Source organism: Plutella xylostella, chromosome 18, assembly GCF_932276165.1.
Source record: "Plutella xylostella chromosome 18, ilPluXylo3.1, whole genome shotgun sequence".
Lineage (NCBI taxonomy): Eukaryota > Metazoa > Arthropoda > Insecta > Lepidoptera > Plutellidae > Plutella > Plutella xylostella.
In genome coordinates this window covers 1380743-1404146 of record NC_063998.1, presented here as the reverse complement: position 1 = coordinate 1404146, position 23404 = coordinate 1380743, and the positions used below count along the sequence as shown (strand labels likewise).

The following is a 23404-nucleotide window of genomic DNA, read 5'->3' as shown; positions in this document are numbered from 1 at the left end:
ATCTCATCCCCAAGGGTGGGTAAAGGGGTAAAAACAGGGTATGAATTTCCATTTTGGGCACATATTAACCGATTCTAATGAAATTAAGAACGTAAATATAGTTCTTATAACAAAAAAATATGATGGTGACCTTGAGCTGATCTGATGATGGAAACGGAAGGCAGTCAGGGGAACTCCTCAACGGTATATAGCAACTACTTCGTGTTTAGGCTTGAATGATTCGTATTGATTAGTAGGACTTTTTGGTATCATTTGCACCTTACTTTTGATTGAAAATTATTACAAATAAACTTAAAACTATTAAATAAAATAATAATTAAAAAAATTAAAAAACCGACTTCAAAAAACCACTAAAATGTAAGAAATAATTTAAGGTTTACACAAATTCTACTCGTATGAGGCAGTACAAATATACCTAAGCAGGAACTGTTCTTTTTTGAAGTTGGTGCCATATTTCTTCAGATTACTTTGTCACCGCACCAACATCAAAAAAGAACAGTTCCTGCTTAGGTATATTTGTACTGCCTCATACGAGTAGAATTTGTGTAAACCTTAAATTATTTCTTACATTTTAGTGGTTTTTTGAAGTCGGTTTTTTAATTTTTTAAACATTATAATATGTAGGTAGGTAGGAACTATACTTAATTGCATACTAAACCTAAAGGAAAATCCCCTCAGGGATATCTATCTACAGGTATATGGTACTATGAATCACCGCCTTGTCTTTAGCTGGCAGAAAAAAACGAGAGTAATCGAAGCTCCAGACCTCGCCTCAGCGAATTCTCACGAGAATGCGCGCGAATTTAGACTCTCATCGCTATTGGGTACCTGGATGATGCACTAGGTATTCTACAAAGAATTTCATTAATATATTTAATCGGATTTAGTTGGCAAAGCTTTAATCCCTTTAATCAGACAAAGTTTGTAGAAATAAATAATCATATAGCATCATGGAATATATAGTTAAGAATTAATAATAATAATAAAACTTATGTGTGGACACACCACACAGCCATCCGACCCCAAGCTAGATATAGTCAGTGATATGAGTATCGAAATGCTGATGACAAATTCATCATCAATCAGACCTAATAATAACCTAAATTGCCTACAAAAGCTCACGTAAGCGTTGTTATTTTATCTGAACATGCATAACATACCTACTCAGGTTCGCTACATGGTATAGTTATAAATGTTATTTATAATTACACTCATAGGAGTCAGTCTTTAATTGCTATGCAGCTTCGTATAATCTGACACCGGACAACCCATAATCCATCTTAAAATCCCGAGAATCACCTTGGAGCCATATACAGGACGGTATATTTTAAACGGGTCAGTAGGGTGAGCTTTTAAAGCTTTATTTACAGTATTTTGTATCAAGACAATCGTACGGCGCAGTGGTTAGTGACTCAGACTGTCATGTCGAGGGTCCCGGGGTCGATACCCAGCCGGGGAAGATATTCGTTTAAACATAGATATTTTACCCTCGGGTCTTGGGATAAATGTTTGTGTTGTGTGATATCTGCAACTCGCCTGCCAAGGTGGAGATTACGGCAAAGAACCAACCTGTCACTATTACCTGGCCTTTATTTATGGCCTGTGTGTTTTGTATTTATACGGAATCATAAGTCCCAGTAAGTATTAAGTATGTTATGGAAATCATAGCCTTCTTGAAACAGGGGGATTACATACATTACGTGGAAGCTTATGTATTTATTGAGAAACTCTAGTAAGTACGTATAGTTTTCAGTTTCTGCGAAGCTGTTCATAAGTTTTATAAAGATCTAAACATGAAACGTTTTGGGGGCTTCTTTACCGTGAAACTATTGCCTGAAGTTATGTATTAACAAGCTAACTAAACTGCTCTATCTACATATTATACGTAGGTATAACACCAAAAGCTTTTGGAAAATTTAGAAAAAATTGTTAATTAATTTGTTCTGCCCAAAGTCACCAAAGCGCAAGGAGCATCTTCTTGAGAGGCGCACGAAAGGAGCCACGAGTGACCTATCACCAGAGCCGCGAGCACAAGATTCGATATTATTTTCGAATTTACACAAACATATGAAAAAAGAACGTATCGTCAACTGTCACTATTTTCGAATCTACACAAACATATGGAAAAAACAAATGCCACTTTTGGAACTAACAAAAATTGTAAACGGAGGTTTCGAATCCTGTACTCGCGGCTCAGTTCTTTATTAAATATACTTACGTCCGGGGCACCCTAAGGTGTCAGCGACCAACTGACGTTAATCTGACTGGACATCTGGACAATCCTTTCACCATGGTGACGAATCCTTATCTATAGGTCTAGTGCTTGTCACAGACACGATAAGAAGTCATCCGACAGTCGAAGGGACCAAGCCCCTACCTGACGCTGCAGATTCAACGGAAGCGATGCAAAACGCAATGCAGGTCTTCTCCTACCTTTGTTCGTCACACAAAAGAACATTTTAACACCCACTACATTAGGCCCACTTTCATGTGGTCAGTGCCGGCGTCGCAGGCCCATTATTTTTTTCCTAGATGTCATCACTACATTCCGTAGTGGTAATAAAACAGTCAGTGTGTTACTGCGTACATATTTATGTTTGTTCCCGAGTTATGTGCGAATAGGTAGCGGGCGACATGTCGCTAAGTCACTACTGGTTTGTATGCAGGCCAACGACATAATATCGCTTGACGATGTATTTATTATACGTCCATAAAAAGATGTGCAATACATAAATTTAGACGAAAAAAGTTTACGTTTTTTTCTGTCATCAGCATGCATTATAGATTTGAAAAAACTTTTATATATAGCTTTCGACAAACTATGAAACCTTTACTAGACGAACGTACGTAGCGACAAGTCGTCGTTAGCTGAAACCTCATGCCGTTTGCTACCAATTTGCACGTTAAAACGTATAATATGGGTTTTATTCGCAGAGGATTTGTGTCGAAGCCGGAATTGTCCAGTGACAGGTCTGATTGATAAATCAAATGGGTTCAGGATTAAATTTTATTTGTGTAGAAATTCTTTTTCCGTTGAATGACACTTTTAATCAATAAATAAATAATCTGAGCAAATTCCAACTGGTAACCAGACAGTATTGTGTATAGAAATTACGTTCTACGTTATTTACCTTAATAATAATAATAAACGTTTATTCCGTGCCATCGCACACACACAGAAAAAAGAAAGCATAATGAAAAACAGTAATAAATTAACACAAAGACATTATAACTAAACAAAAGAAATAAATGAGAGGTTATGTGTGTGTTGTCTGGCACCGAAACGGACGGCGCGGCGGCTCAGCTAAGGCGGTAGAAGATATATTAAGTACCTACTACCGCGCTGATTTTCAGCCGCTTCCCTTTATGATACCACTGACGTAGTATTGTATAGTTAATAGATACAGTGATACACCCCGAGTCCGCGTTGTTCTATGGCATGCATAGTTGACGGTTTTATCGAAAAGGCCGGAATTCAATACACATGGGGTTTTTTAACAATCATAATTGATCGTAAGAAAACATACCTTATAAAAACCGCGCTTATAAAGTGCGAGTCAGACTTGTTTGGGGCTTACAGTCATGAGAATATGCAATGGATAGATTTAGCTAGGGGCTTAAGGCATTCCACAACGGAGGTAGCATAACACCCGTGTCTTTACCTAGAACCGACTTAATCCCTAGATTACAGAAGCCACTTGCTTAAAGCATTCATAAGAACCTGTGGACTCGCTAAGGGTTTAGTATCTATTTTGTTATTTCCGCTGTTCTTATTTTGAATGTCGTAAGGGTTTAATTTAACTGCAATGTCCTGCCTTCATTAAACAATTCTAAGAATCGGCCATTAATTTTCGCTTGCTGGCTGCGTCGGGAGATTCTTTCGCCGCATTCTTTAAGGTATTGTATTATGGAAGATACCTATAACCTACCTATTAATAACAACTAAGTAAGTAAATTAATAAGTACTTAAGTAATTAATTATTTTAAAATCCATGCGTTATAAGCTATATGAATTAATGATTAATTAAATAAAGTTTGACTTGAATTTGTTCAGCTTATTTCTTACCAGTGCCATTTAGAATGTTCAACACTAAGCTTAACATACTTAAGCACTAAGCAACATATTAAACCACATAGTAATAATTATGATCTAACATAACATCCTCTAAAGAGCTAACTTAGTACTTGACGACGATACAACATGCGTCGCCGACGGTATACAAGTTAAACCAGCTAAGTATCAGTATACTGCTAGGTATCCAGTTTACAAGCTCAATAGTAATTAGTGCTAGCTCATTACTGAAACTGGGCTTGTTTTCCACGTGCGAACAATGGCTGGTCAGGCGGCCAAGTAGCCACGGACGCCTTATTGAGTCGTAACAATATCTATAACATTTTTGGACAATTCTTGGTAGGTATTCTTCTTTCTTATAATTCTTATTATGCATCCTCATATAAAAATAGGGTCTCAATTTTGCAACGCGCGTGTTGAGAATTATGAACTTAATGTAAGTATTTTCGCGTTTTTTGTTGATTATTTACACACAGAGGTAAGTACCTATTTAATATTTTAGCAAAGCCTGCCACCTCAACACCATCGTTCAAAACAATTCAGGTTCGAATACTGTTTATATTTATGAATCTTAGGTAGAGCTTTCCAATGAAGATGATCTCCTCTTCTCCAAGATAAGTTACTAAGCTATGGATTGCCTACCAGATATTTCAGAAACTAGGTACTTAGGTACCTATCACTTTCAAAGAAATGCGATAGATATTAAAAAGCTGCAATAAGTCCGCCGGTCCAGCGGGTCGTAACTGGATTCAGACGGGATAAAGCAGCTTTTTCTTTTGCGCTTTTTGTTATAAATTTTTGCCCCGAGCGCTTTTACGGCTTGCAAAAGTGAAGCATTCGTTTTGCGGTGAATTTTTGGGGGACATTTCATTTAAATTTTTGTGGGTAACTACGTACTTTAGTTTTAATGGTGAGTCGTTTTAATTTTATTAGGAAGTTAAGTAAATATTTTCATAAACATAAGTGCATAATAAGCGTAGAGTGCCACCGAGAATAGTACACAACGTTACCTAGTTTAAGGTTTATGATATTACTTGATGGTACTAGTTTATTTATACATAATAATATATTCTTGCGCCCATCCAAAGAATCATTACCCGCAAGAAATACAATAAACCTGTTGCATTTATTCAACTTTTTTCCTACCTAAATTAAGTATACATAGAAAACGAAGTCTAGAACCTATACATAATAACTTATCATGAGATTACAAAAACTGTTACACTGCCAACTAATGAAAATTTATTCAGTGAATCTGGAAAACTTTGACTTTGCTTGGTAATCTGGCAAATATGTGCCAGGTAAAATCTCTTTTTACTTTAATTTCCTAGCTAGAACTTGGATTTTAAAGTTTTGTAACAAGATTTTTCTTTTCACAACCCAAGTAGCTTTAGCGTTGGCTATATCGTTCCTATTCCTACCACTCGTCTAAATCCCGCCACTGACAACCAATCCAAATGGACGGCGTCCATGGATCGATTCCGAAATCCCCCCGTCAGTGTTGAAAACGCCATCCATTTTATATGTAGCTTGACTTGAGCTTCCATTAGGATTCATACATTTTATAGTATTCGTCAGGTCTAAATTTTTGTGGTAACTCACTCGAAAACGCGACCCTAGACCCCATTGGACATCGGTATCGGTCCTTCGACAGATAAGGTAGTTCTGGTAACCTGGTAAGGTAGCTAAATACAAATATTATTACAGTACTTATATTAGAATCATCGGTCCCGTAATATTGTATATTATATTATGTAATAAATTGGCCTGTTATATCTTTACCTGAATAAGTCCAACTCACAAGGCGTAAAAGAAATTCGTAGTTAAGTTTACGGTTTACATAAATAGGTCTGTAAAATTTATAAAAGATATTGTAGGTACCTACCTATTCCTTTCGTCGTTAGCGTCCTTGACCTTTCCAATTTGAAATTATAACATGGCAACTGGCCGCTTTGAGGAATAAATTAAGAGTAATGAATGACGCCCATCCTAGGTCTTCCTGCCTAATAAGTTCACTACAGATCTTAGTAAATAATATTTATTAAATACTGGATGTTTTACGGCAATGATACATGAAGGCGAAGTAGGTTCACATCGCCGTGGGATTAAGGACGTTATAATATGACGATATGAGACACAGCTCCCTATAGGTTTTTTATACATTACATTCTCTTTCACCAACTTTCCAAGTATGGTTAGAATTATAGGTAGAACTAGAAGGTAGCTGATCATAGCTCATCTGATGTCTGAAGAGGTCCATGCTGAGTGCATGTAAAGTAGTCGGTTCTGTCTCCTGCTGCACTTAGATATCTCCAGTTGGTCATCCGTCACATTGGATTATGAGACTGATGGTAAAGAGATGCGCTTGTGTCTACTGTGCATACATTTTCTAAGTTTGCCAACACCAGCGCTGCATGTTGGCTGGTCTCAATGGGGATAACCGTAGCGACGGTGGTCGAAATTTGGCCAGAGAGCCTTTAAAATACCTACGCCAAATTACCTTGTCAGTGGCATATGCCTAATCATGAATAAGCAGCAACTAAATATTTTTCAAATAATTTCGGCGCGCGCCTTTTATGGTCTCTGAACACGATCAAAATAATTAAATTAATAAGAATAATCTCTTATAAAAAATTAAACAACAAAAAAAAACATCTGCATCTTAAAACGAAATGTGTCTGAAATCACGTACGCGTCCGTGTTATCTTTCATTAAGACGACTTCTCATAAATTAAATTACATTGTTTTGTTTATCAGTCGCGTATCGTCTCAATGCTTGGAACGTCCGTCCGCTACTTGTTTCCAAATATGTCACTTGACAAACACATGCTTAATCCAAAGACGGGTCGGACGACCGGTCAAAACAAAAGAATAGCCAAGTTCAAGTTGAAAAGGCAATCGATTTTAGGATCGATTTTTTCGAAATCGCTCCTCTAGGGCAGGCAAAGGTCACTGCACGCAAGGTGCGGTGCAGAGTACTTGCACCTTAAATTCCTCACTAGAGGGCCGGGAGAGAATGGGTTACATTCTTCGCTCATTCTTACCGTTTCCACGCCACTCCTGCGCAGGAATCCTCGACAAACGGCTCACAAACACTTCCACCACATAGTTTAATTCTTTGTTTATCGATTATATCGCTTTGAAACGATTCAAAAACAGTTTTGATCACATCACTGGCAGTTGAGAGGTTACGGACACGGTATGCCGACAGTCCGGCCCGGCGCAAACTGGATCGGTGTATGCGCTCGCAGTATGCTTTGCTTCCGTCTCTTTCTATCCCGTTGTTAAGTGGCAGTCTGTCCCGCTCTGTCTCAGAGACGCGCCAAGGCCCGCGCAGGCGCCGCTTCCTCCGGGATTCAAAAAACAAAGCAGTTTAGGAGCTCGCGGATAATAGGCCCTAAGGTACCTGCGGGGTTACTCTATACTGACAAAAAAAATACTAACCAGAGCTGTCATCAATTGGCACGTTCAATACAACGAGAGAGTTGTGACTCGAGTAGCAACACTCCGAAACTTAGTTTTTTGTCATATAGAGTGACCCCCCTTTGGCCTTAACTACGTAAGGTACTGTCAGTTCAAAGCCTGGAGTTAGCTTGCGTTTGCGAGTTCTTTGTTCATCTTGCATAAATTATGGACGCGAGCGTTGTATGAGTTGTTAAATGTTACAGCCTATTTAAGATTTCATAGAAATTTTGTTATCTTTGTTCGGACATCTTGGGTGCAGGCTGGGTATGTTAAACAGATTGTTTCATCTAAGGTAGGTACCTAGGTACTTTAATTATGATAGGTAGTGCAAAGCTCTTAAGTGCTTTTTGTGTAAACTGGAGCTTTTACCAAAAAATACTACAACATAAATAATTTTATGTTTTCATAGATTTGAGAGCTCTGAAATGTGGTTATCGAAGGTACAGACTAACATGGTTATAGTTATCCCCTTTATAGATAACACATCAATGATAAAACAATACAAAATAAAACAACATTGTGTTCATTCATTTATATAATTTATTTAGGTACTTCTTACATTTTTGCTAATAACCTGCATCATTGCAACCTCACTTTGAGACAATATTACACATTCACACCTTTTTATAACAAGCGAGTAACCGTTTTTAAACTTAAATATTATCACATACATAAATACATAACTTTCCTTTACTTGTATTAAGTGGTTCAGGGGGATTCATTGGATGAGTCATTTGTAGAAGACTTGCAATATACCTTTAGTTATTTTATAAATTCAATGTTAATAAAAGTTTTTAAGAGATTTGATGTTGTTATTATTGCTTTGCAAGTTGGATAAGAGATTTGAGATGAAGGTTAAAATTCTAAAACATTGTCGATATAATTAAACTAGTCATGTAGTTTAATAATCCCGAAAAAATGTTCGTTATAAATATACAAAGCGCAGCATTTTATATTATATTGTTTTTGTGACTTCTGATTAGCGTAATATCTATCATGATATAACTACGGTATATAAATATATATTATATTTAGGTGTATAAGTACTGGTTATTATAATTTATTTTAAAAATATGTATACACTGGTTTTTATGAGATAGAATAACTAAAACAATATTGTAGTCATTTACTAATTTTTGTAAGCAGTTTTAAACACGAAATATTGTGTTTTTTTTCTATTTGATGAGAGTTACAAGAATTTACGCTAATCCGATACGATATTTTGACAGTTAGTTAAGTTTAAGTCTTTGGCCACAGATATTGGTCAGCATTTGAAGCATAATTCACAGCGCTAAGTATAGTTATATTTAGCTATAATTCAGACAGAACCAATATTACAAAAATAAAAAAGTATAAACCTATAGTTTTGGAATTTAAACTTAAAGGACAGATTGAGACATCGTACGCACAGTTTGGTTCGGTTCGATAGCTTATACTTTTAGCAACTAGACATGAAATAGTTTACGAACTGTAAAAAGCATTAAACAAAGTTTCTACAACCCAAATCGTTAAATCAAATCATAGTTGCTAAACGGATATAAGTCTAGCCACACCAATCCGTTTCTAAGGAGCACAGACAATAAATTAGACTAATAAATAAATTACTCTTCAGTTATTATAACTCGGAATGTTCATCCTTCACTTCTGCGTCTCCTATTTGTAGTGGGGGTTCGGTTACTTCTTCTTCTTTCTCAGTCTCAGCTTCGACAGGCTTTTCTTCTTGACTCTCCTCAACCTTTTCTTCATTTTCAATGACTACTTCTTCTGTTTTGTTTTCGGTTTCTTTCTTAACTGGTTTCTTAGGCCTCCATATTTTCATCTTGTTCAATAAATATTTCACTTCTCTGTCTATGCCTCCCATCTTTTCCCTGATAGATTCTACTGTTAGTTTAATTTCATCGCTCTTTTTAAGAGCATTTTGTTCTTCAATTGACTTCTCGAGCCAGGATTCAGATTCGGTTATCTTCTTTTCGAGTAAACCGATTTCTACGTCAGTGAAGATATCCTTTTCAGAGTTGGCTTCTTTGGTGAAGTTTTTAGAAGTTTTGAGGAACTCTTGTGAGTGGTTGAGCATATTTTTCATAGCCTTGATAGCGTCGGGCCTCTCCATGTGTTCCCAGTGTTTGTAGAACAATGGGTTAGTCTTCTCTTGAATTTCGGCTAATTTCTTTTCAAACAGTTCTGTCTCGGAATCATAGCCGTCTTCGTAAAGCCACTCAGACACATCGGCGCAAAGTTTCTTAATTTCTTCTACGACCTCTGGTGTCGCGCACTCTGAGAATTCATCCATATCCATTTTCATGAGAGTGTCGACGGCAAACGCTTCAAGGTTGTTCAAAGCAGTTTCTCTCTCAGTGCGTTTCTTGTCTATCGAGTTAAGTTCAGTGATCTTAGCCTTCGATGCTTTGAATTCATCCGTGCTTAGGGGTTGCAGAGTGATAACTTGTTCCTCGGATTTGATTGGTTCTTTCAACGTTACTATTTTAGGTTTAGGCTTCACTTCGGGTTCTGTTGCGTTTTGCTTTTCAGTTGTAGTCTCATTAGTTTTAGTTTCATTCTTTTCGGCCGAGCCTTCTGCTGATTTATCTTCAGCATTTTCATCTTTCTTCTCCGCGTCTTCTGTGTCCGAGCTAAACAGTTTACTGATCGTGCTACCAAGTTTTGAAAGCGTGCTATCATCATCGCTTTCAGTTACAGTTTTTTCGGCTACAAACTCAACATTAACCAAGTTGAGTATACCAGAGTCATCCATGTTGAAATGGGCTTTAATTCCTTTGTGTTCAACATTTTCTCCCTGGTGCTTAGCTAAGGCTGAGCCTACTCCAGATAAGACCACCTGAGATAGGTTAGTGCTGCCGATGTAAGCCAGCTCATTGGAAGGGATGTGGTCTAACTCGGCGTAGTTGACGTTGAAATGGAAATCGTCGGTGTGTTTGTTAAACGTGATTACCTTTTTCTGCGGGTAGGGGTTCATGGGCCCGAAGAGGGTTCGCTTGATCTGTGAACAAAAGTATATCATGTGTAAAATACAGGTTTCTATGTTCCTATATATTAGTAGATAGCGTCGCTATGCAATTTTTATAGTGTCTTTACTGTCATAAAGATTTTTTTTTCATTTGTTTCAACGTTTTTAACTCATTCACTTGGGAACGCTTATCCCTGTATTCCTTATCCTATAGTGTTTATTTTTCTTCAATACAGGACGTCAATGCTTTGTTTACTTTAATTGAAATTGAATTATTGAATCCCTAGTTTCGTTCACTACCCAGCTTATCCAGACTATAGCTTCTCCCGTTATCATTGGGTACTGAATATCTATCTACCAATTAATTGTGAATGAATTAATTTGAGTGAATGAATCCTTAGTCTCGTTTACTCACCAGCTTATCAGCGCCGCTAACGAATCCACTCCCAATCACCACCAATGATATCTATTGAATTAGTGAATGAATCTCTAGTCTCGTTCACTCACCAGCTTGTCAGCGCCATCGACGTGTCTGGTGAAGGTGACCTGCACGGGCAGCACTACTGCGTCCTTCACGTTGAGAGGAGCCACCTTGTAGCCTGTAGCTAGCGACGCCGCTCTGGGGGTGGAAATGTGGAATGAGTGAAAGTGTTTCTTTAGACTTTAGATGTATCGGGGAGTATTTTACTTATCATATTATTATAAAGCTGATTTCCTATGTTTAATATAAGGTTAAAATATGAAGTTTCCAATTGCACGCATTTTCAATGCTTACTAAATCTTTATGTGTATTTTGTATTTTTTAATGTTTTTTTTATTTCATTACGTATCTTTTTAAAAAATACGCAAAATTTGCATTTCGAATTTTTATTCTTTTTCTTGAGCTTTAACAGAAAAGCTGGCTTCTACGAAAAATTGCATGACTCTTCAAATTGCTATACTATTGTATCCCATTCCAAAGACATCTGACAGAACCCTTATTACATTCGAATAATGGTAGGTTTTGTTTGTCTTTCCCCGTGGAATGGGATATAAACTAATGCGACTGAAATGTATAACGTTTTTTTTATTTTATTTATTTAATATGGCACATCAACAGTACATGTTATAATACACTTACAAAGTAGGTTAGATGGGTACTTTTCTGTAACATGTACCAATTACAGATATGCTCAGCACTTATTAGGCACATAACAAAATATAAAAACAATCACAAATTAACAGAGTTTAAAAATTCAGAAAGGAAATGGTAACTAAAAAAAAGTAACACTACATCTAAGTTTAAACATGCTTCAAACTTAAAAAAATAATAAACAGATATGAAAACAGAAATAAAACTTCTTTTTTTAATTATAAAAAAACCATCAATATGTTTAAAATATCTTGACACTAACATTCACATTAGAGATAACGTTGTGATAAACTGACCTGTAAACAGCCCCCATGGCCGCCGCCTCGTCTGCGTTGATGCTCTTAGCTGGCTCTTGTCCCATGGCTGAAGTCAGCGCCGCCTGCACCGGGGGGGACCTGGTGAAGGAATGGCATGGGTTGGTTTAGTGAAGTTGGGTAATCTCTGGTGATTCTTTGAAATGAAGCAGGACTTTGTAGAGATGTTTACGTCTTTTTCTTAGTTTATAATCATATCAATATTACTGCCTGAGTCAAATAAAGTTTTCTTTCTTTCTGTATAGTTCAGTACATAGAGGTCATACCTCGCCCCTCCCCCCGCTAGCACCAGTCTGGCACCCGCCCCCGCGCCGCCCGCCGCCGCCACCGCGCGAGTGATCACGGCTCCTACTCGCGAGTACATTGTGGCTCCTATATCTAAGTATATAAAGGTCCTACCTAGCTCCACCAATGCAGATACTCAAGATAACAACATAGCTCCTATATCTATGTTCATAGAGCTACTACCGTTCCCAACCCCCTCTCCTCGAGTCAATGCAAATTAAACCTTACATCTAAGTACATAAAGCTCATACCTCGCCCCTCCCCCCGCCAACACCAGCCTGGCGCCCGCCCCCGCGCCGCCCGCCGCCGCCACCGCGCGTGTGATCACGGTTGCTACACGAGGGTACATTGTAGCTCTTATATCTATGTATATAGAGGTCCTACCTAGCGCCACCGCTGCATATACTCGCAGGTATATTGTAGCTCCTATATCTATGTACACAAAGTTAATACCTAGCGCCACCGCTGCAGATACTCAAGGTAACAACATAGCTCCTATATCTATGTACACAAAGGTCCTACCTCGCCCCTCCCCCCGCTAGCACCAGCCTGGCGCCCGCCCCCGCGCCGCCCGCCGCCGCCACCGCGCGAGTGATGACGGCTCCTACTCGAGGGTACAGGTCTGCGCATAGGTCTTCTAGCTCTTTGCGGGTCACCTGGGAAGGGTAAAAGAAGTTGATTAAACAGGTTAGGGTAACGTGGATTAGGAAAATCGATGACAGAGGATTGTGTTTGTGGCCACAGACATCCTAACTAATATTATAAATGCGAAAGCAACTGTGTCTGTCTGTCTGTCTGTCAGTTACTCTTTCACGCCAAAACTAGTGAACGGATTTAAATTAAATTTGGTATACTTACATATGGTCTAGACCCTGAGAAAGAACATAGGCTATTTTTTATCCCGGAATTCCCACGGGAAAAGTTTTTAAGGCGAAGCGAAGCTCGCGGGCACAGCTAGTAATTAATAAATAGCACTCATAGGCTACCCTTTCCTTTAGAAAATTTAAAGATAGAAAGGTTCCAGACAACAAAAACTTGCTTACTGGAAATCACATAAACAGGCAAAAGCCGAAAGTTACGGTTAGTTTAGTTTAATAACAGGGAAGTACTTTTTAATGCCCAAATGAAAGAGTCTCAGAACTTTTAAATAGGATGAATAATATGGATTGATTCAGATATGGTTTTTGACTGACATGACTCGATCACATAACAAAACAAGTCTGTATGTTATGTACCTATGGATATCTTAAAACATCCTTTATTCAACTCACCAACAACTTAAAGTCCTTATCATCCAGCAGACTCTCAATCTGAGCGTAGAACTCAGAGTTAGCAGACAGCACGATCTTCAGCCTGAAATAGAAAGCACATAGCATACCTTAGTTGAGGATTGATTATACTATTTTAAGTTATTTAAATAACATACTATTTAGAATATTTATACCTAATCGCAGACCTCTATTATACTCACAGGGGTATAATCGTGACAGTTCTGACATTGCGAAAAAGAGACGCTTAGCTACATTAAGCGTAAGAAAGAAACGTTAAGCTGTAAATGTTTTTTGTCCTTTTTGCTGAGGCGCCTGTTTACTTCAGTTCTCTGTGCCAAACAATGAAACAAATGAAAAATCTGTGCCAAACAAAGGCTGACAGTTACAACAAAATTTTCTAAATGCTATTTATTTTTGATTTGCTAGTGATTTGTGGGTGTTTATTAAGTTTATTAGACTATTATCATCACTTAACGAGTGTGTGACATGGGTGGGTGGATTTTGTTCGGTTGTATAGAGCATATTGAACGAAAACACGATGGAATGATGGATGAGATATATTTTCACATGTAAGTAGATACTATCAAGTTTAACAAGCTTACATTCATCATAGTACTATCTATTGGCTCGATTTTAATATAAAACGATACTAATTTTAATACTGTAAGGTCTTTTAGTATCAGTTTTAAGTAAAAATTACGAGGTACCATATCATAACAAATCACATGGTGTTGCAAGTTATTGAAAATTTATTTTACCCACAAATATTATAGTATGCAAAGAAAACACTAGAAATTGTAACGGACTCGGGTTGGGTTTACAAATGGGGCGCACGAATTCGGTTTTTGTGAAGATTGTATTTTGTAGAAGTCATTCTCCTCTTTCAAATGAGGTGCCTCTCATTGTGAGGAAACGTTCGTTTCGTTTTTTTCTTCTATGTGTGATTTCTTCTGTATAATATAAAGTTTATTGTATTGATACGAAATACGTGTTTCCTTTAAAAAAAACCCCATCACATATTTGGCCCACGATTATAATGCTCATGCTCATCCATTTATCTCTGCTTCATAGGTTTCCGACAGAAAAAAAAATATCAAGAAAATGGATAGACATTACCGGTCGCACAAATTGGGAACCAAAGAAACATACAAAAATTGTGTTCGGCACATTTTGAAGAGGATTGTTTCGATTGGACGAAGACAATGAATCATACAATCAACTCAGTTTGTGTATATTAAACAATTATATTGAAATCAAATAAGTATGAGTAAAGTTTTTTTTCTTATATCGTCGGTTGACAGGAAAAACTCACTAAGGCAGATTTTTCAATATTCAGATAAATGTTATCTGGGTAATACAAACATTGAGAAACATTGAGACGCAACAGCATCAAAATTATTTCCCAGCAAAACTTTTATCTGGCTATTGAAAAATTAGCCTTTAGTGTCTTTTTCCTATCAACCGACGATATACTCAAGTTTTGTTTTTGTTATTATGATAAGTTAAATTTCCCCATATTTAGGTTTAATTTTTTTGTCGGCAACATCTATGGTTTGAGTGAGAAAGAGAATAGTGCACACGGCGATTGCCAGTCTAGAGGTAGTAGGTCTATGATTATACTAGATTCTCCAAGAGTACTTACTGCCCATGTCAAAAACAAGTCAAAAGGTTGAGCATTTCTCAACTTTTGTTAGTTCCGTCTAGCTGTCATTATCAGTTCAAAAAGGCACGCGTGGTTTACATAGGAATGTGTGCATCTGTGGTGTCTAGTATAATAGACGTCTGTGTATAATATTTAGGTAAGAATTTTATGAAATTTCAACAACTTTATCTTATGTTATCTTACCTCTCGGCCTCTCTAAGCAGTTTCTCCATGGCTCTAGGGGAGGCGCGCACGTCGCCGCCGCCGGCAGCTTCCCAGCCTTTAATGAGGTGTTCGCGCAGACGGAGGGTCATCTCTATACCGCCGAGGGTTCTGTGGAATGAAATGGGATCGAGTTATTTAGTGCTAGGTAAGCGTGGCGGCCTGAAACCCTTCCTTCGTTGGCGCCTAGGGTTCTGTGGGATTTACAGGGATTGAGTTATTTCGTAGGTGGAGAATTACGCCTAAAACTCCTCCTTCATTGGAAGGAGATCCGTGCCCAAGTAGTGGGGACGTGATGGGTTGTAATGTTATGATGAGTCATATAGTTGTAAATATATATATTTTTAAATTAAGGTTGAGATAAGAAATAATTTAAGGTTTACACAAATTCTACTCGTATGTGGCAGTACAAATATACCTAAGCAGGAACTGTTCTTTTTTGATGTTGGTGCGGTGACAAAGTAATCTAAAGAAATATGGCACCAACTTCAAAAAAGAACAGTTCCTGCTTAGGTATATTTGTACTGCCACATACGAGTAGAATTTGTGTAAACCTTAAATTATTTCTTACATTTTAGTGGTTTTTTGAAGTCGGTTTTTTTATTTTTTTAATTATTATTTTATTTTATAGTTTTTAGTTTATGTGCAATAATTTTCAATGAAAAGTAAGGTGCAAATGATACCAAAAAGTCCTACTAATCAATACGAATCATTCAAGCCTAAACACGAAGTAGTTGCTATATACCGTTAAGGAGTTCCCCTGACTGCCTTCCGTTTCCATCATCAGATCAGCTCAAGGTCACCATCATATTTTTTTGTTATAAGAACTATATTTACGTTCTTAATTTCATTATAATCGGTTAATATGTGCCCAAATTGGAAATTCATACCCTGTTTTTACCCCTTTACCCACCCTTGGGGGTGAACTAAAATTCTGAAAAAAAAATGGGACCACCTGGGAGCTCAATGCAATACAACAAAAAAAGAATTTTCAAAAACGGTCCATAAACGGCGGAGTAATCGGTGAAGATACATAAAAAAAATATAAAAAAAAAAGATCCCGACGAATTGAGAACCTCCTCCTTTTTTTGAAGTCGGTTAAAAAGAATACTGTACTGTAAAATCAGCACATTTAAGAGTAGAAATCAGTACCGTGCACTGTTTCTATTATTCTGTTCATTTTCCCCACTTACATTCTATTCCTTTGTAAGTACCTCAAATAAATGTTTTCTTCAACACTAACCTGTCATATCCCACCCCCAGAACCTGCATCTGCGGCACGGTCTCCACGACGCCCCTGTCCTTGACCTTGACGTTCTTGTACTCGACGAGCGCGGCCGCCGTGCTCGCCGCGCCCATGTCGAAGAACAGGGCGTACCAGGCTGTCTCGTTTATTTCCTGGAAATTAAGGTTTTGATGATGTTATTATAGTGGTGTTTTGTGGTGTTGATGTTGGAATCATATTTGCTAGCTGAAGTTAGCTGGCAAAAAATCTGCAAATATAATGATACGATTTCAGAGTAGAAACAGTGCACAGGATTGGAGCTAAGTACTAACATCATTATTATGCTTGAAAAAAAAAAGTACACCAACATACCCAGATAGAAAGAGAAGCAGTAGGTTTATTTACAAGCTATGATTTGATACAATCTATTTAACCTTTAGAAGTAATGATGACAAGCTCATTACTGTTAATTAAAACACAAAAAATCTCGTACCTTAAACTCAAATTGTTATTCTACTTTATCTAATTTCCTCTACAGACTAAATGCAACTGACCTTCCGTCTAAAGATGCCATAGTTGATTGCGATAGCCGTGTAATCATTGATGAGTTGCAGCACATTCAGTCCCGCGAGGGCCGCTGCGTCCTTCATGGCTTTACGTTCTGCCTGGTTGAAGTAGCCGGGCACGGTTATCACGCATTCTGTTATTTGTTGACCTGCAATGTGGAGAAGAAAAGGTGTTTTTGATGTGGATATTGCATTGTGGATAATGGATTTTAGGTTTCAAGAAATGGGATAGAATATCAATCAAACAAGCAACTAGTTTTAAGTTTGGGATATGAGTGTTATTTCTACATTCATTTAAACTAACAAAAACCGTAACTGTTTTGTTTTTTTCTTAATTTTTTGGTAGCTAAATAGTTCCCTTAAGGTTTCTTATTTAATTTCTGAGTATTAGAAAATAAAACAAATGTTTATCCACAGCTCACCTTTCTCTCCGTGGCTGATTTCAGCAAACTCCTTCGCCTTGGCCAGCAGTTGTGCCACCAGCTCCTCGGGAGTGAAGCGCGTGTTCTCATCATGAATGAACACTGGGGTGCCGCGGTCCGATGCCACAATCTCGTAGTAGGGGAACTTTGCCCTGTAAATAGAAGAGTATATAAACTTTATTGATTCCAATAATGAAATGATCTTACAAAATACATATTATACATACAGACTAGGAACTATGTATAATAGTCCTTATCATTAAGAGTGATCTTTTAGAGGCAACCTTGTAGTGCATAATTTATTTATGTTATTAACTGATATACACTGATGTGATTAGTGATTACTGATGAATGAAAACTGAAAGTCTGATGCAAGAAATGGTAGTTGTTTATGTAACAAGTACGTAATTGTTTACGCTTTCCTGAGTGTTAAGGTTTTTTTTACATACATGTTTTTGCTGTATGCATAACATAAAATACTTAAATAGTTAGCAACAGCATCAAATTTTGTAGGTAAAATTTATATGAGAAGAAGCTAGGTATGTAAATATTACTTAAAACCTGAATAAACAAGAAATCATTGGGTAACTTTTTTTTTTTTTTTTTTTCCTTGTTGCATCTGCCATCAGTCGCCAGACTTTTATCAGATTTGTGGAAAGATCATTGACGTTCAGAGAGATCTGACCATTGTCAGAGTACCCCTTTATTAATGCAGCACATTTGCTCTCTTGAGCCTGTGAGTCAGGTTAGATGGGTCTAGCAAATTAGAAGCCAGTGAGTTGGGATGATTTGCCAGTCGGAGCTTGTATTTCATTTTATATGAAGCAATTTCTTCCTGTACTGTCGGTACCCCCAGGTAATCGTGAACTTCACTTGTTTTTATAAACCAAGGTGGGTTACATATGGCTTTTAGGACATTGTTTTGAGCCCTTTGTAAGCACATTATGCTAGATTTGGCAGCTGACCCCCATAGAGGAATCCCATAAGTCCATATTGGTTTCAGGATGCTGTTGTATATGAGAAGTTTGTTGTCAACTGAAAGAACAGACCGTCGACCCAGCAGCCAGTATAAGTTCTTGAATTTTAAGTTCAGTTCATCCCTCTTTTTTTTTATGTGATTGCTCCAGGTTAATCGTCTGTCCAAGTGGAATCCAAGGTATTTCACAGAGTTGGAGTGGGGCAAAGTAGCATCGCCCAATCTGACACCAGGGCAGTCCCTTCTGTTGAGTGTGAACGTGATGTGGTTTGATTTTTGAGCACTTGCCTTTATGCGCCATTTCTTAAGCCAAATGTTTGTTTGGTCCAGCTGGAGTTGCAGATTTAGTGATGCAATTTCGGGTTCACGATCACAGGATAGGAATGCCGCGTCATCAGCATATGTGGCTATAGTTACTCTCGGAGTCTGGGGCATGTCCGAGGTGAAGATGTTGTAGAGAACTGGGCCCAAGACTGATCCCTGTGGGACACCTGCCTTACATTCATAGAGGCTTGATCTTGCTTCTTTTTGTTTGACTTGAAATAGTCTGTTACTGAGGTATGATGATAAGATAGGATAGAATGAGTGAGGTAAGAGTGTCTTGATTTTGTACAAGAGACCTTTGTGCCAAACTCTGTCAAATGCTTGTTGAATGTCAATGAATGCAGCAGAGCAGTATTCCTTCTTCTCGAAGCATTGCCGAACCGCGTTGTATACTCTGTGGACTTGTTCAATTGTGGCGTGCATTTTTCGGAATCCAAATTGGTGTTCTGGGATAATGTTTTCCTTAGCCAAGGTAGATGAAAGGCGATGAAGGAGAATTGTTTCCCACAACTTTGATAGTATCGGCGTCAGGCTGATAGGGCGATAAGAGTCGACTCTGTCGGTGGGCTTCCCATTTTTGTGAACTAGTATGATTTGAGATACCTTCCAAATACTCGGTACATGGTGAGTTCTAAAGATAGCATTGAATAGACATGCGAGGAATACAACACATCTTCTAGGCAGTTCTTTGAGGATTCTAGGTGTGATTAGGTCGAACCCGGGTGCTTTATGGGTTTCCAGCTCTTTAATTCTACGATGGATTTCTCTCGGGGATGTAGGTTTCAATGGTAGGTCCAGTTGAAAGTCTTGATTTAGCACTTCATCTATCAGTGTATCTTCTTCCCCTTCGTTTGGCTGGAAGACTGACGCGAGATGTTTAGCAAATACTTCTGCTTTTTCACTATCGCTCCGGGCCCATGAGGTAGTTCCTGATCTTATTGGTGGAATTGCTATTTGGGGTTGATTCAGCCCTTTAGTGGCTTTCCACAGTGAATGTTCACCTTTACCATTGGCCGATAGACAGGTAACATAGTGATTGACGGTGGCATTTTTAGCTTCCTGTAGAATCTTCTTTAACTCACGAGATGCTTTATTTAGAGCTGCTTTATCGCTTGGGTGCCTTGAGGCGTGCCAAACTCTACGCAATCTGCGTTTATCTTGTATTTTGTTTTTAATATGAAGAGGGATATTCTGCTTAGGTATATTAGGCTTCTCCTCAGGTGAGCTTTTCCATGCTGCCACTTGGATAAGGTTAGTGATGTATGAGCATGCGGTTTCAACGTCTTCACTGGTTTTAAGGGGCATGTGCATGTCAATATTATCATTTATGTAATCTTGGAAGCTGTCCCAATCTGTATCCTTGTTACATAAAGTCTCGTTGTAGCCGACATTTATAACAGTTGAGCTCAGTGTTAGGATGGCAGGAGTGTGATCAGAGGATCCATCAAAACATGACTCGACAAGAGTATGAAGTTGACATATATTTCGACATATAAAGAAATATAATAGATCAGGCTTTTTATTTGGGTCAGTTGGCCAGTACGTTGGTTCACCAGTATATAAGGGTGTAAGATGATTTGAGTCCACACACTTCTTCAGCTCGCGTCCCCGAGTCGTGGTAGTACGGGATCCCCAGTAGGTGTTTTTTGAGTTGAAATCACCTCCAGCAATAAATCTGCTTCCCAGAGAATTAAAAAAGTCAGTGAATAGCTCCTCTTTAATTTTATGCTTGGGTGGACAATAAACTGCAGATAGGTTTAAGTAGTCCGAAGTATCTTCAATTCTAATGGATGTGGCTTGGATACTGTGTTTTTGATAGGGTTGGAGAGCATGGTGTTTGATGCTGGTCTTTATCAATATTGCGGTGCCGGCATGTGATGTACCATCAGGGTGGGGGGTGAAGTACGTTGAAAAGTTTTTAACATTGAATATTGTCTTATCTGTGACATGAGATTCAGATATAAGTATAACATCTAGTTTATTACTTTTGATGAGTGATTCTAATTCATTTCGGCTAGATACCAGCCCATTTATGTTCCACGTTGCTATTCGTAAAGATCCTATTTTGATAGTTGAGAGACGAGAGTGGTTATTAGACTCATGAGAGTGCTAATGTGCTGGAGTAGGATATCAATTTTTTCTGCTTGTTGAGTTATAATTTTTTCTATTGATGCAAGCTGGGTTGAATCGGTTGGTTGAGATAGGTGATCTTGTTTTGAATTGTTGGTTGGAAGTGATTTTAGCTTTTCTGCATACGAGATTGATGGTTGAATAGTGGCTGCAGTTGCGGCAGGCATAGGGGCGGGTTCGGCGGAGAGAGTTGGTTTCTTTGGCGCTGATCTACCATATTTCCGTGAGTGGATTTCTTTGTAAACACTGCAGCCTTTGTAGCTGGCAGGATGCTCACCAGAGCACAGGGCACACTTGGCTGGAGTGGACCTGTCTTTTTTAGGACACAGGGTAGTTTTGTGGCTGTCTCCACATTTCACACATCGGAACGGACGCATACAATTGTTTTTGCTGTGACCATACTGCTGGCAGCGGTGGCATTGCACAACTGTTTTGGCTTTCTTTGGATCCTCTATTTCAACAGCTTGGTGGAATATGTATTTAATTTCTTTTACTCTCTGATTGTTTATATGAGGTTCAAGGTTAACAAAGAATGTCGATGTTGGCTTTTTCTCTGGTCCATGCCTAGCATTTATTATTTCACCACGTACCTGGTTTCCAGTGGCTTGTATTTCTTTGCAGATGGCTTCATGAGGTGTAGTAAAGTGAAGTTTTTTTATAACTATGCGAAAGCACTTTTCTTCTCTGGGAGTAAATGTGTGACCAATAAGATTCTTGGACCTTAATATATTAAGGGCGTTTTTGTAATCTTCAATGCTGCTGAAGCTAATTCGCAGCTGATTTTTATTTACTATCTTGAAGCTGAACTTACTTTGGTTGATTGAAGATTCTAGTAGCATAGATAGTTCATTGACATCATCAATACCATATAATATAATAGGTGGTGGTTTATTATGGGTGTTGGTGGATGGTTGGGAATCCGTGACCATATCGACAGGCAAAGAATCATACTTGTTTTGAGTAGTCACAGCCGAGGTGGGAGACGGAGGTGACATTGAGGGACATGGTCTTTTGTTGGGTGCTGAGGGATAACGTTGCCAAGTGGGCTGCCTGGGGGTCATTGTATTAGCTTTCAGTGGGGTACTCTCATGGTTGTTTGTATCTACTGCTGGCTTGAGTTGACTTTGATCAGAGGCAGATGTATTTGATTTGTTGCATTGAATGTTGGTGTTGAATAGACCCGGATGGAAAACCTGTTGCACCAGGTTTGGGGGCTTGTTTTGTTTAGTCTTATTGTCCAAACTCATTGTTATTTTAGATTGAAAATCATTTTAAAACTTAGTTTTTTTTTTTTTTTTTTGAGGGTATGATAACTGTCACTGTATTTTGCGAAAATTTTCGATTTATGTCCAAAACTTGAAGAACACTTCAGGATAACACTCTCACTGCATCCTTGGATGAAACTTTCTAGATTTGGAGCACTTTCACAGGTTATTTGCACATATAAATAATTTTATTTGGAGGAACACAAATAGGTTATGTTTACGAGACAACCATTGTTGCATCATTGGGTAACTGAAATATTTTTATAGTTAAGTGAACATACCACCAACTTACTTTAAAAGTACAATTACACACTATCACATTCAAATACCTAACAGTAAAAATGCTCAATAGGTTAACATCAGTTTCTCAACTGAAAAATTTACACATCTCTTGAAATAAAATTTAAAACAATCATCGTCTTGATATTAAATAAAACTCTAATGATGAAATTGTGTGACACACTTACTTGTAATCTTGCACCAAAGGATGATCATAAGTTTTCCCGAGTAGGTCCAACAGATACTTGTAACTGTTCTTAGGGAACCTGACGCCCACGGTCACGGCATCCTCCCCGAAGGTCCGCACTCCGTCCCTGAACGCCACCACCGCCGGAGTCTTCCTCTTAGACTCCTTGTTCAGAACTATCTCCATAGGAACGCCAGGCGACACTATTCCGACTTTCATCCATTCTGTACCCAGATCAATGGATATCACCGACGCACCATCCGCAAATTGACTTAAAAGTAAAGGCAGCACCAGCACGCTCAGCGTACTGACCATTTTCTGCAAATATAAAGAGGGAAGAGATATAAAACACTAGTTTTAACACATCGAATATTCAGCGGATAGGTTGTCAAAATTCGAAAGGATGTTTCAGTGAAAGTATACAACTTACGTGAACGAAACCCATCGTGTTTTATGGTAACAACATTCAGCCACTACTTTTATCTAAGAACTTCAGTGAAAATGCTCTATTTCGAGTAAAATTTCTTGTACATTATTCAGTAAAATGAGGGCCAGCTGCTTTCGTCCACGTCAAGTTAACGTGTTTTTTTCTTTTTGGCTGATGACGTATTTATTGCCAGCTTTAAAATCACAGACCAAAAACATCATACAAATACCACAAA

General features: G+C 38.1%; 2 protein-coding genes across 2 annotated transcripts in view; both read right to left on the bottom strand.

Moving 5' to 3' along the window:
* The window catches only part of LOC105387050 (interference hedgehog), a 33781-nt gene extending 26395 nt beyond the window's left edge, over positions 1-7386 (bottom strand). The window contains exon 1 of the mRNA XM_048627346.1: positions 7117-7386. The gene's annotated coding sequence lies outside the window, so the exon portion shown is untranslated. The remainder of the gene's footprint in view (positions 1-7116) is intronic.
* A 673-nt stretch (positions 7387-8059) lies between these two features.
* On the bottom strand, positions 8060-23334 carry LOC105395344 (hypoxia up-regulated protein 1). Its single transcript, XM_048627367.1, has 11 exons — positions 23173-23334; positions 22744-23060; positions 17582-17733; positions 17148-17308; positions 16612-16766; positions 15351-15479; positions 13505-13586; positions 12756-12889; positions 11931-12029; positions 11010-11121; positions 8060-10535 (listed from the first exon to the last, which is right to left on the bottom strand). Exons 1-11 carry the CDS (start codon positions 23185-23187, stop codon positions 9153-9155), a joined length of 2739 nt encoding a protein of 912 aa, XP_048483324.1. The 5' UTR covers positions 23188-23334; the 3' UTR covers positions 8060-9152.
* Between the last annotated feature and the right edge of the window lie 70 nt (positions 23335-23404).